Source organism: Cyanistes caeruleus, chromosome 18, assembly GCF_971803275.1.
Source record: "Cyanistes caeruleus chromosome 18, bCyaCae1.hap1.1, whole genome shotgun sequence".
NCBI classification, from domain to species: domain Eukaryota; kingdom Metazoa; phylum Chordata; class Aves; order Passeriformes; family Paridae; genus Cyanistes; species Cyanistes caeruleus.
In genome coordinates this window covers 13,682,505-13,697,226 of record NC_141718.1, presented here as the reverse complement: position 1 = coordinate 13,697,226, position 14,722 = coordinate 13,682,505, and the positions used below count along the sequence as shown (strand labels likewise).

The 14,722-nt window shown below is 47.9% G+C and overlaps 2 protein-coding genes across 2 annotated transcripts; one reads left to right on the top strand and one right to left on the bottom strand.

The window, feature by feature from the left end:
• Positions 1 to 368: 368 nt before the first annotated feature.
• Positions 369 to 4,803, bottom strand: SELENOM (selenoprotein M). Its single transcript, XM_086856418.1, has 5 exons — positions 1,878 to 4,803; positions 1,760 to 1,795; positions 1,646 to 1,680; positions 1,172 to 1,250; positions 369 to 1,083 (listed from the first exon to the last, which is right to left on the bottom strand). Exons 1-5 carry the CDS (start codon positions 2,094 to 2,096, stop codon positions 871 to 873), a joined length of 582 nt encoding a protein of 193 aa, XP_086712544.1. The 5' UTR covers positions 2,097 to 4,803; the 3' UTR covers positions 369 to 870.
• Positions 4,804 to 11,098: 6,295 nt separating this feature from the next.
• Positions 11,099 to 13,861, top strand: LOC147649962 (uncharacterized). Its single transcript, XM_086856417.1, is given in 1 exon segment — positions 11,099 to 13,861. A coding segment is annotated over 1 exon segment (1,077 nt). The 5' UTR covers positions 11,099 to 11,189; the 3' UTR covers positions 12,267 to 13,861.
• The last annotated feature ends 861 nt before the right edge of the window (positions 13,862 to 14,722 follow it).

Here is a 14,722-nt window from a genome sequence, read left to right as displayed (position 1 = left end):
GGTCAAGCACAGCGGTGCCCCACTTCCCTCCCCAGCTGAGGGCCAGATGTCCCCACTGGGCCAGTGCAGGCATGGGGCTTTGGTTCAACACTGCAGGACTTGTTAATGGGCTCATGCCCATCCTCCTGCACCCAGCTCATTCCATGCCATGGTGCCCACCACCCTCACCCCTCTATCATGCTGGGGAGGGGTGTTCCTGGCACAGGAACAGCACAGCTGGTCTGTAGGTTGGTTTGTGGCTCACCAGCAGTGACTAGGACTGCTATCCTCTCCTGCCTCTGTGAGAAGCTCTGGGGCACACAGCTGTACTTGGAACACAGTGGTGCAGGATGCCACCGAGCTCCTTCTTAAAAGATGACACAGTGAGGTGACTGCAAATAAAAGCTTTACTAGGAGCTGGATATGATAACCCTGCTGTGGGTTGTGCTGTGCTCTTCTTGGGGCAGCTCTCCCACCTTTGGGACTCAGCACATCTACCCTTAGCACCTAGTGCTTTCTGCTGAGGGTTTCATCCTGTCCCATACAGGCAGGATACTGCTGCCCAGTGCTGAGAGCAGCTAAACCTCTGGGCATAACAAGGGACTGCAAGGAATGCTGCTCCTCCCAACTGGCCAGGGATAATGGGCTCCAAGGATGGGAGGGCATCAACCAGCACACAGGACCGTCAGAATGCCCTCAAGTGTCCAGGAAGCCCTTGCTTGAGGCTGGATCTGCCTGGGGCATCCTTGGGGCAGAGGCTACACAGCACCAAGAAGGGTGGGGGGAAAAAGTCTTCACCACCTTTTGACACCATCCTGAACTGCCATAGCACCCTCATTCCCTAGACTGGGGACTGGCTGCAAGACCCTGCCCCAAGTGTGGCACTCCTTGCTAGAGGTCTGGATGTTCTTCCTTGTCATGTTTGGATGGGGTCTTGCCATCAGTGGTGGGTGTTTGGGGGGGCAGCAGTATTCGCAGAGGCTTGGCAGGGGCAAACTGGAACTCCTCTGGCACAGGGGCATCAGGTGTCTCCTTGCGGTAGAAGCCCAAATCCTGAATCAGCTGGTTGATCTCTTCCCGGGTCATGTCGCTCAGGGGAATTCTCTGCACCCAGACAGGGTTATAGCCTGGCACCTATAAGGCACTGACCACCCCAAGCCGTGCGGCAGCAGGTGCCACATTGCCCACTCACCTCTAGCTCCTCATACTGGAGGCTGAGGAGCACAAGCTCAGGGTCAGCGCCAGGCAGGTGTTTCATCTCCAGGTTATGGCTGGGCAATGTGTCAAGGAGTGGGCAGCACTGGTCAGGCCCATGCAACCCTTATCCTATCCCATCCTTTATTACATCCCCTTCTACCCTCTGTCACATCCCGTTCCTGCATATTCTGTACCAGCCCCCACCCCAGCCAATGTTCTCTCATATCCCAATCCCTTCCATCCCATCTGTTCTGTCCCACATTCCATCCTTCATTACATACCATCCCATCCCGTTTCCCATATAATACCATCCGATCCTCCATCACACTCCCCTAACCACCTGTCCTCCAGTTCTCACCAAACCCTGTCCTTCATTCCGCTCAAAACCCCATCCTCCCTCAGCCCGTCCCTCCCATACTTCATCCCATCCCATCCGGACCCCAGCGTTGCAGCCGCCGTCGGCGGGTACTAGAGCGGGATGTCCTGGGTGACGAACGCCTTCACCTGTGGAGAGTGGCCAGCCGGGCCCGGCTCAGTGTTGGGAAACCCCGACTCCCCGGCCCGGCCCGGCCCCGGTACGTACCTCCCTGAGGCGGTTCAGCCGTCACCCACCGCAGGTCTGCGGGAGAGGATACCCCGTCAGGCACCCGGCGGGCGTCGGTTCACCCCCGGCGCGCCACGCGGCCCCCACCCGCGCTCACCTCCACCTTGCCGCGGGCCAGGTCCCGCAGCACGGCCTCGCGGAGCCGGGGGTGCTCCGAGCCGCCGCTAGCCGCCAGTGCCACCGTCAGCAGCAGCCACAGCCCCGCACTCGGCCCCGAGGGCACCGTCCTCATCGCTCCCGCCGCTGCCACGTCCGGAGCTGCTCGGGCACGCGCACGAAACCGAGCATGCGCGGTGACTCGCGTGCACAAACGCATACGTGCGCGCCCACGTGCACGGTCATGCGCACATGCGTGCGCCCAGTGTGAGTGCTGCGTAAGTCCCGCGAGCGCGCACCGTGCACGGAGCGGCAGCACACAGACCAACAGCCCCAGCACACACAACAATACACACACACACACACACACACCCCGTGCACGGACCGGCAGCACACAGACCAACAGCCCCAGCACACACAACAATACACACACACACACACACACACCCCGTGCACGGACCGGCAGCACACAGACCAACAGCCCCAGCACACACAACAATACACACACACACACACACACACACCCCGTGCACGGACCGGCAGCACACAGACCAACAACCCCAGCACACACAACAATACACACACACACACACACCGTGCACGGACCGGCAGCACACAGACCAACAGCCCCAGCACACACAACAATACACACACACACACACACACACACTGTGCACGGACCGGCAGCACACAGACACCAGCACACCAGCAGCAGCACACACACAGCAACACAGAGCAACTGTGCACAGATCGACACATGGAGGCCAACAGCACCAACACAGGGAGGAACACACAAAAACAACTACACATACATACAGAACACACGCCAACCCTGCACAGACCGATACAGAAACAACAGCAACACACATCCCAACACCATACACCAACACAATACAGAGAAGCACACACCAACACACACCAACCGTGCACGCACCAACACCACATACACTGTCTAACACACCTGCACCACACACACCCCCATGACATCCACACTGCACACATCCACAGTATGCACACTACATATGCATACTACAAAGACATGCAGAGACACCCAGGCCAGGGAGTGAGCATTCACACACAGCTGTGCACATTCACACACTCTCCTGCACACACAGCAGTTCACACATACACATGCACAGGTTTGTACACACAGCCCTGCATACATTTAAATGCAGGCTGCACAACAGTACATAGGTACATACCCACTGCTACCCACCTTCCAGTTGCTCCCAGCCATGCCTACAGCCACATGTATCACCCTACACAGCAGTGCATAGGGACACCCCTATATATGTGGGTGCATATATGCTGATCTACATGAACACCCAGCTGTATACACACTCCACATACACACATCTGAGGCACACACATGTACAAACCATCATGTACACCTGCACACGTCCACCTCAAATCCCTGCCCCCCACACTACAGCTGCACATAAACACCCATGCACAGGCATGTGGACATGATTTCTGAACCTGAAAGAATTTCAAGCTCTCAGGGGCTGATTGTTCCCAAGGGAAAGTCTTTGGGAACTGTCTTTCTTAAGGACTATTTGTATAAATAAGGTTTTACTTTTCCAAAACAAGACACAGATGTTCTGAAAGTGTTTTCTCTCTTGTCCCGCCAATAGGATGAGGGAAATGTTGTTCCTTCTACCAATTAGGGTGACCTGATTGGAACAGCTTATAAAAGAGTTGACAAAACCCTGAAATAAAAGCTTCTTTACCTCATGAAAAAACCTCTGTGTTTGCTGTGTGTGTGATTTCTCAGAACCCTTTGCTATACTTCATGTCCTCTAGTGACACAGGCACATCCCAGACACAGGTCACGGGGTCTTGGATTGGCTGAGGATGGAGATAGCTCTGGGGTCTCTCTTGTCTCTTCACCTGTTCAGGTAAGGACACCTAGAGCCAGGAGCCTAGGACAGTCTCCATGTGGGTTTTGTGAATATCCAAGGATGGAAACTGCACACCTTCCTGGGAAACTTAGGCCAGGGAAAAGTGTTTCCTGACATGCAGAGGGACCCTCCTGCATTCCAGTTTGTGCCCATGGCTTCTAATCCTGCCCCTGGGCACTGCTGGGAAGAGCCAGTCTCTGTCCTCTACACTTCCCCTCAGATTTTTATATACATGGATGATGAAACAGGGAAATTAAGAATTAGGAAATAAACATAAAGAAATGCTTGACTAGAAAAGGAGGGGGGGGGGGGGGTGTGTGTGTTGACAAAAACCATACCCTGACACCCTGATCCACAAGAACAGGAAAAGGGTCAGACTACAAGATAAGATAAGGAGCAGGAATACACAAACAAGACGCAAAGGCACCACAGGATAAAGGGGTTTCCTCAGACCCTAAGCCAGAAGGAATGGATTTAAAGTCCCAAAAGGTGGTCAAAGGACTAAAAGGGCCATGGAGCTAATTTTAATATGAAGTGAGAACAGGTGGGGTTAGAAAAAAATGAATATGTATTAGGCGTATCGTGTAACCCTAGTTTGTAAAGGATAAAAAGAGAAAAACAAAACAAAAAGGTGCACATGCTTTTCCGAGGAGATATCCCCATGCACCTCAGCGCTGAATAAATTCATAGCTACTCTTATAACTATTCTGCGAGTTACAGAGTTCTTTTCTATTCCGCATATCATTTTGGCGAGCCAGGCAGGAGGGTCTCTGTCTGGCTGCGGGAGCGGCCGAGGAACGGATTCCCTGGCGCGCCCCCAGGACTTTCCGGGAAGGACCTGAACCTCGGCTCGCTCACCGTGGGGACAGACAACGACCTGCCGGCCTGCAGATAAGGGTATGAATTAAGTATCAAGGCAAGAGCTGCTGGTAAAGCGAACAGAGACGTCTGTCGTACAGCACAGTCCCGGTGGGCTTGCAAGCAGCCGGCCAGGAGGGGCCGGGGACAGAGGGAAAGGGATCGATCCTGGCCGATAGCGCGGCCGATGAAGGGGGGTTCTTGCTGAGCTGATAGAGCAGCCCGCTAGCGACTCTGGGGGTGAGTCGAGCGAACCCTTGTTTTGTGTGAATGCTAAGTCCGGACACGTTGAGTCACTGAGTGTGTTTGGTGTGTGAATGAGCGAGTGAGACGCACCAGAGGTGCGGAGCGAGTGTGGAGCTCTATCCGCAGCTCCGACCTCGGGCGACTGAGGAAGCCAGAGGAAAGCGAAGTGACTGGAGTCAGTTTGGGGCAAACCCTAGTGTGAGGAGTGTTATACTTGAATGCAGAGCAGTTAGCATTTGTTTTAACCGTGGACAGACAATTTGAGAAATTCCCTCCCGCAGTACAAATCCTAAGTATTCCAGAGAAGGTGAATGAGATAACTTGTCTTTGTGAGAAATTTAGAGCTACCAGAGAATCAAAGGATTGGTATCTGGCTGAGTTTTATTGCAGTGTGGAGATTGTGAAAGACGTTGGTACTGTTGAAAATCTGAGTTTGGTGTGTGGAAAAGTCATATTGGGTGCCTGCAAATTGGGATTGTGTGTGAGGAGCTTGTGTGGAAATGGGACAGAACAGGAAGGAGGACATAATGGGAACTAGACAAAGTAAAGAAATCCCTAAAGCAAGTCCGCTAGGTTGTATTATTGCACATTGGAAGGACATTGCTGGGCGTGGGGGAACTCAGAACAAGAGGGATTTAATCAGGTTCTCTAAGGACTGGTGGCCACTATATAAATTGGATGAGGGAGCGAGGTGGCCACCTAGTGGAACTTTGGACTATAACACGCTATTGTAACTCATGCTCTTTCTCAGGAGGGAAATGGGCAGAGGTAACATATGCTGATATGTTTTTCTCCCTCTGAAATCACCCCGAATGGCAGAGGGACTGTGGGATCAGGGCTCCCTCTAACCCTCTGGTATTGGCCCTGGAGAAGGAGAGTAAGACTAAGAGGGGGAGGCTTAAGCAGTGTTGTTCAGCGTGTAGCATAGGGCAAAGATGCACAAAATCAGATAAGGTTTATCAGACTGTGGCCCAGGAACAAGATCTGGCAGACGATTTGCTTAAGCCTCCCCATATAAGACCAGAAAGGGATGAGGATGAGGATGTGGACTCAGAGGTTACAGACACCCCTCTGGTTGCACACCGGACTAGACAACAGACACACATATTACAGGCGCCGCTGCGAGAGGCAGTGGCACCAGAAGGAGGAGTGGTATTGGTTAAGGTTCCCTTCTCCACAATCGATTTGGAGGCATGGGAAAAGATTGCTAAAAATTACCGCAGTGATCCAATTAACACAGCTAAATGCCTGCGATATATAATAAAACAACACAATCTGGATTGGAGTGATATGCAATTATTATTGGATGCACTGACCAAGGCAGAAAAACAATTAATTATAAAAACAGGAGAGGATTTGGCAGAAGATTATTATAAAACCCAACAATTGGATGTGAAAGATTATTTCCCACTCCAAAACCCACAGTGGGACCCAAAGAGATTAGCAGAATTGAAGAAATTAGAAAGCTATCAGGAGTGGATCGCAAAGGGGATGGAAAGAGGCATCCCCAAAACTATAAATTGGTCAGCTTTATATGCAGTCAAGCAGGGGCCCTCTGAGTTGCCATCTGAATTCCTCGAAAAATTAAGAGGTCGTCACACATCACTGGACCCTGGGTCTGAAGTAGGGATACAGCAGTTAATTTATTCCTGGGGCAGTCTACAGGTGACATAAGGTGTAAACATCAAAAGCTTTGGGGAGCAGATGGGAGGAACTTGGAGATTTTGTTGGATGAGGCGTGGAGACTTTTTAGTAACCAGGAAGAGGGATTGTCTCGGTTTTAGAAGACAGGTGTCTGCTAGGGAGGGCAGGAGCCTCCCTTGGAATGAAAGAATGTAGACTCCCTCTTTCCGAATTACTATAATTCTGAAATTAAGGGGCTTTCAGGCCGAGATCTGGGGATAGGAATAACAGTTCTTTACTAGTATTTATAACTAGGCAAACAAGCAACAATAACTACAGCATTAACAACAAAATAGAACCAAGGGCCCTGTGACAGCCTTCTCGGCTGAGACGGGATGGAGGAGAGGCTTTGTTTCACAAACCCCTCGGGCGGGCAGTCCCGGTGCTCCTGCAGGGCTCCGAGGAACAGTCGGCTGGAACAGCAGGGATGAGCTGAGATCATGGGCCGGTGGCTGAGGTGGAGCAGCAGGGATGAGCTGAGATCCTGGGCCGGTGGCTGAGGTGGAACAGCAGCTCCGCGGCGGTGGCTGGCACTGCCACACGTCCCAGCAGGACAGGGGGTGAGAGGTCACCAACGAAGAGGGAAGAAGGAGAAGAAGCAGCAGCTCCATCTGGGTGATGGTGAATTCCCTTCTCTCCACTGCAACAGGTCCGCGCTCAAAGTGTCTTTTTCTGAAGCTGAAGAAAGCCCGCCAAACTGTCTCCACCTTCTTTTTTTCTTGCCCCCTTCCCACCCTGGGCCCGGCTGAACTCTGTCTTCTCTCAAGCACCCACCAAGTACCCACAGTTAGGTTGTCCCTGCAACTAATGGGTAAAAATTCCACAGGCAAGCCAGAACTAAAAAAAAAAAAGGGCACTTAACCCCCAACAAGGATATAAACAGGGAATTAAGAAGTTCGTAGCTGTTTTTAGTGAGAGGGAAAGAGGGAAACATGGACAGGGACCACCTAGACAAGGCCCATCCCAGCTGGGCAGAGACCGGGATGTAAGAAATATGGTCACTGGAAAAATCAGTGCCCGGAATGAAGACAGGGTGGCTTTCAGGAAAAGGGAGATGGGGAAAAGGGAAAGGTGATTGCATATGTGAAAGAAGATTGAAGAAGACCAGTAGATCTCACCCAAGAAGATCCACTGGTTATAAAATTGAAACTGGGGGAAAAAGGGAAAGAAGTGGAATTTCTGGTTGATATAGGGGCAACATATTCAGCCTTGAATAAAACTTTGGCACCTGTGGGGAAGGATTATGTTATGGTAATAGGAGCAACTGGTCAACCTCAAAAAGCATATTTTTGCAAACCATTAAAGTATAGACTCGGAAAGCAATGGGGCATTCATAAATTCTTACATTTGCCCAGCTCCCCAAGACACCTTTTGGGGAGGGACTTGTTAGAACAATTGCAAGTAACCATTAAATTTGAAAAGGGGGAGGTTATTCTGGAGGTAAATGATGAACAGTACATAGAGGCATTGAGTTTAATGTTGACAGCCATTCAAATGGAGGGAGATATTAGTGAAGAAATAAAAAATCAAGTATTTCCTGGAGTGTGGGCCTCCAATGTACCAGGGAGAGTAAAAAATGCACTCCCTGTATTAATCAAACTTAAGGAAGGAAGACAACCAGTTAGAATTAAACAATACCCTCTGAAAAAGGAAGATAAGGAAGGAAATTAGTCCCATAGTAGAAAACTTTGCAGTTAGGCTTGTTAAAAGAGTGCCTATCTGAGTTCAATACTCCCATTTTGCCAGTCTGAAAACCTGATGGGTCATACCAGATAGTACAAGATCTAAGGGCTGTTAACAAAATAAATGAGGATCTCTATCCTGTAGTCGCAAATCCATACACTCTGCTAATGTGCCTGACACCTGAGCTAACTTGGTTTACTGTTTTAGACTTGAAAGATGCCTTCTTTTGCCTTCCTACCCATGCGGACAGCCAGAAAATTTTTGCATTTCAATGGGAAAACCCCAAAAGCAGGCACAAATCCCAGCTCACTTGGACTGTGTTGCCTCAAGGATTTAAAAACTCTCCTACTCTGTTTGGGAAAAAACTTGCCAAGGATCTGGAATCCTGGGAGGCTCCCCCAGAAGAAGGAAAACTACTGCAGTACGTGGATGACATCCTCATAGCCACCCGGACAAAAGAGGCATGCATAGCCTGGACAGTAAGCCTACTAAACTTTCTGGGACTTCAGGGATACAGGGTATCAAAGAAAAAGGCCCAGGTAGTGAAGCCAATGGTAATTTGTCTGAGCTATGAAATCAGTGCTGGACAACAGACTCTAGGGCAAGATTGCAAAGAAGCAATACGCCAAACCCCGAAACCTCAAACAGTGAAGGAGCTGTGAACATTCTTAGGGATGACAGGATGGTGCAAGCTATGGATACACAGCTACGGGTTGCTTGTGAAACCTCTGTATGCGCTCATTACAAGCGGGAACAGAGAACTCCAGTGAACAAAAGAGGCCACACAAGCCTTCCACCAGCTGAAAAACACCCTAATGTCAGCTCCAGTGCTTAGACTCCCGATGTAAGCAAACCGTTCTTCCTGTTTTCCCATGAGAAGCAAGGAATTGCCCTGGGAATACTGGCCCAGGACTTGGGTCCGTACCGAAGAGCAGTTGCTTACTACTCCAAACAACTAGACACAACAGCCAAGGGATGGCTAGGATGCCTTAGAGCTGTTGCTGCAGTGGTGCTGAATGTTCAGGAAGCCCGCAAATTCACCCTGGGCCAGAAAATGACTGCATTGGTGTCTCACACAGTGTCTGCAGTCCTAGAAGTAACAGGTGGACATTGGCTTTCCCCACAAAGGTTCCTGAAATACCAAGCCATCATGGTAGAACAAGATGATGTAGAGATAGTTGTAACTAACATTATCAATCCAGCTTCTTTTCTCAGTGGGAATCAAGGGGAGCTGGTGCACCACAACTGCCTGGAGACTATTGAAGCCTCCTACTCCAGCTGCCCAGACCTGAAAGACACCCCTCTGGATGATGCAGAAACCTGGTTCACTGATGGGAGCAGCTACATCATCAGTGGAAAACGACACGCCAGGTATGCAGTTACCACCTGCAAAGAGGTAATAGAATCTGGACCCTTGCCAGCAGATACCTCTGCACAAAAGGCAGAGATCATTGCTCTAACCTGTGCCCTGGAGATCGCCAAGGGAAAGAAAATAAACATCTATACAGACTCGAGATATGCATTTGGGGTTGTACATGCCCATGGAGCCATCTGGAAAGAAAGAGGACTGTTAAACTCACAAAGGAAAAACATCAAACATGCACAAGAGATATTGCAACTACTAGAAGCAGTCCAGCTACCTGAGTAGGTAGCAATTATGCACATTAAGGCACACCAGAAGGTGAGCTCAAAATTGGAGAAAGGGAATGAACTGGCAGACAGAGAGGCAAAAGCAGCAAAAGGTGAGATAATGATTGAGGGAGCCCTAATTCCCAATGGACAGGTCTCCCTTGAAGGTAAGCCAGTATATACCAGAAAAGATAGAAAATTAATTCAGGATCAAGGAGGAAAATATAACCAAGAAGGATAGGCTATTACTGCAGAAGGGACAATAGTCATCCCTTCTCATTTGTTATGGTCACTAGTAAGAGAAGAGCACCAGAAAACACTTTGGGGAATAGATGCCCTGTATAACTATCTCATCAAAAAGATCACTGCCAGAAATCTACACTCTGCTGTCATTCAAGTAACCCGGCAGTGTGACATTTGCCTCCAGACTAGACCCAAGAATACCCCCAAACCAAAACTTGGTCAGATTGGGAAAGGCCATGGGCCTGGACAACAGTGGCAAATTGACTTCTCAGAACTCCCAAGAAAAGGGGGGTATCTATATTTGTTGGTTTTAACAGATACCTTTTCAGGGTGGCCAGAGGCTTTTCCCACCAGAACTGCCAAAGCCCAGGAGGTAACCAAGGTATTGTTACAATAGGTAATACCACGCTTCAGGGTTCCAGACACAAGATCTTCAGACAGGGGCCACATTTTATCTCAAAAACAGTACAACAAATCAGTAGACATCTGGAAATAGATTGGGAACTCCACACCCCTTATCCCAGCCCCCAGTCAAGTGGCCAAGTGGAAAAAATTAATAATTTAATTAAACAGCAAATTGTGAGGCTGAGACAAGAAGTTAATTTGTCCTGGCCTCAATCTCTCCCATTGGCATTGATGCAGATCTGAACCAAGCCTAGAGCCAAAGAAAAACTAAGTCCCTTTGAAATGCTTTATGGGAGACTGTATGGTGTGCAAAAGGGATTGTGTACCCAAGTGGGGGAGGAGAGGCTGACTGTCTATATGATAGCCCTAGGCAAGCAGCTCAAAGCAATTGAGAAACATGTGGCTGGAACCCGGAGCAGAGGGCTGGATGGGCCAGTGCATGACATACAGCCTGGAGATTATGCGTATGTTAAGTCTCTTACAGAAAAAACTTTGGAGCCACAGTGTGAAGGACCGTTCCAGATGATCCTCACCACCTTCACTGCAGTTAAGATCGAAGAACAGAGCGCCTGGATTCACCATTCTTGAGTGAAGAAGGCTCCAGAAGCCCCTTGGAAAGTAACACTGGGTGACAATCAACTGAAACTAAAACTTACTTGAGCAAAATGAGTACATTGCGGTTGGGAGTATTCCATGATTTAGCTTGCAGAAACCTAGTTAATAGAATCATTCTGTTTGTCTTTCTTGTAGCTATAAGTGTAATCCAAGAATTGGAAAGCACCTCTAGCCAGAAAAGTGCGGAATGGCCTTGGTCCCAAGCTTTCATTCAATCCACTGGATTTATGGGAAAATATTATGATATCAAGGATTTAAACCTGTCAACTGTGGTTATGCATGAAAACCAGGTGTATGAAAAGTGAGAATGACAAAGAGAATAGTTGTGGATCCTTCAAGGAACTATAGGAAAGGTAATCAGAGTAGGATGCCAGATGATTAACAGAACTAACTATGAAAAAGCAATTCAAATTAGTGTTTCAACTTATCCCACAGGCAAGCACCGAAAAATTTGTAATCATCTAAGCAAATTGGATTGTTGGTATAACTTCACATTAGTGCAGACAGTAGATGTGGTTTGCCTGTGGAGCCGTGGTATTACTGGGCTCTCATTCAAATTTAAAATAAAAGCCATGCCTATTTCAATGACCAAATCAACCGTAACCCAAGCTCAGGCCACACCACCTAAAATTGAACCTAAAATTTATGAAGTTAGCCCCTATGTAATAAGGAATATGGGACAACAACAGCTTCTATTTAACCTGGAGTGGTCTCTCAAGCATATTGAATTACTAATGCAAACTAACATCTCTGAGATTCAGCCAGCCTGCTCCTCTTTCCTAAAGACATTATTCGAGAGCTGGGCAACATTGTTGCAGAAACAAATTTACTACAGAAGCAGAAGAGATTTAACTGGAATATTAGGAACACGATTGGGGGTCCTAAATGGAATTGATTCGGAAATATTAATGAATAAATTAGGTGCTGCAACAAGTGATTTGACCAAACTAAAACAGCCCTTAAAATCCTCTTTATTAGCACTAAGAACTAACCAATGGCAAATTTCCAAAGTTTTACCAAAATGGGAAGAAACTGGAGACCAAGACCACAAACTAATAATAAATGCACTTAATATGGCCCAGGACAATGTGTCCTTAGCCCTCAGCTGCATACAGGCACAATTATAAGTACAATCAATGATTGCTTTAATAATAAGGGAAGGAAATGAAGGTGCTTTCCCAATTGAGATTCGGAAGATTGTCTGGGACAATGCAAACAATTTAGAAAGGAATCTTCAATCCTGGTGGACTCTGGTAAACTTTACTTATGACATCACCACTGAGACCACTACTGCTTTCATGCTGACTATACATAATTTACAATATCCACCCTATTATTGCATTAGGACTGAATCATGAAAGAACAGTGCTCTACCCCTCGGAGCATAGAGCATGGGCCTGGATGATAAATGAAAAATGGCAAACTGTAAATAAATTTGGAATCTTGTGTTACCCGAGAACAACAAGGGTTTATCTGTGAGACTAACACTATTGATGCACTAGATATATGTCTGGACACTGAGCAAAACATTTGCCACTTTGAGATTCATCCAGATACTGATCAAAAAACTGTACTTGTATATCTTGGCCAAGGTTGTGCATGTTTAAGAATTGCTTGTGTTTCCGTAGAAATAGATGATAACAATGTAACCTTACCTAATAAGAATCATTCTAATTTCTGTATTTGTAATTTTTTTAAGATAATAGGGTATGGTTTTTCATATGTGGCACTAGCTACATCCCACCAGTTGATAAGATCTAACTATACAATATACCATAAATTATCACCTACATCCATTGGAAGGAACCTTACATTAGTAAGACAGCTAACACCAAGACTTGGCAAAAATCCTGAAGGGGATTAAAGAAAATGGGCAAAAGACTCTGATTACTGTCTATCATGATATAAAAGAAATAAGCAAAGTATTACAAAGAGTGAACCAAGACACAAATCATCATTGCTGGGATGCACTCTTTGGATGGTCACCAACTGCAGCTGGGATTTTGAACACACTTTGCCACCCTATCATTGTCATAGTGTCATCAGTAGGTATAAGTCTGGTGCTATCTATTGCACTGCTTGTTTGGAATTGGAGGATGTTAAAATGGATGGCAGGACTGACTTCCCTAGAAGCAGATATGGTAATGCAATGAGGGATACATACCGAAGAGAGCAAGCTGCAGAGGTAGACTGAAAAAGAAAAGGCATTAGTATTGCTAAGTAAAAGAATTTACTGATTTTCTAGAAAAGGGGGGACTGAAACAGAGAAATTAAGAATTAGGAAATAAACATAAAGAAATGCTTGACTAGAAAGGAGGGGGGGGGGGGGGTGTGTGTGTTGACAAAAACCATACCCTGACACCCTGATCCACAAGAATAGGAAAAGGGTCAGACTACAAGATAAGATAAGGAGCAGGAATACACAAACAAGACGCAAAGGCACCACAGGATAAAGGGGTTTCCTCAGACCCTAAGCCAGAAGGAATGGATTTAAAGTCCCAAAAGGTGGTCAAAGGACTAAAAGGGCCATGGAGCTAATTTTAATATGAAGTGAGAACAGGTGGGGTTAGAAAAAAATGAGTATGTATTAGGCGTATCATGTAACCCTAGTTTGTAAAGGATAAAAAGAGAAAAACAAAACAAAAAGGTGCACAAGCTTTTCCGAGGAGATATCCCCCATGCACCTCAGCGCTGAATAAATTCATACCTGCTCTTATAACTACTCTGTGAGTTACAGAGTTCTTTTCTATTCCGCATATCAGATGAGACCCCCCTGAGCTTCCTCTGTTCTGGGAGGCACAGTCCCAGGTCTCACAGCTTATCCTTATATGAAAGATGCTCCAACCATTCTTCCTTGTAGATCTTCACTGGACTCCCTCCAGCATGTCCATGTCTCCAGGACTTGTTCTTGGGAGCTCTGCACTGGGCACAGTACTCCAAAAGCGGCCTCACAGTCACACATGACCACCTGTGACCTGCTGACAACACCCCCAGTGCAGCCCAGGATGTCATTCACCTGCTTTGCCTTGAGGAGACAGTGACCTCATAGTCAACGTGGTGCCCCTCCCAAATCCCTCTGCAAAGCTGCTTTCCAGCAGGGTGGCCCCAGCATATTCCAGTGCTGGAGTTATTCATCCCCAGGGGCAGGACCCTGCATGCTCCTGGTTGAGCCTCAGGAGATTCCTGATGGCCCATTTCTCCAGCCTATCCAGGTCCGTCTGGATGCACACATGACCCTCTGGTTTTTCAGCCCCTCCTCCCAGGTTGTCATCTGAACAGTTGCTGAGAGTGCCGTCCAGGTGGGAAGATGTTAAACAGGCCAGGGCCCAGCACTGATGCCTGGGGACACCACAAGTGACTGGCTTCCCACAGGACCGTGTGCCACTGACCTCCATCTCTGGATCCAGTCATCCTGTTTCAACTTTTGTTTATCCAGTAAGCCAACAGCTTCCCTAGGAGAAGCAGACGAGCCAGACACCTCCAAGCAGTGTAGGTGAACACTGTCACCTGCTGTTCACTTCTGCTCCTCTGCTGATGATGGAGTTATCAGGGAAGTTGGTCAGGTGGCCAAGCAGGATGTCCC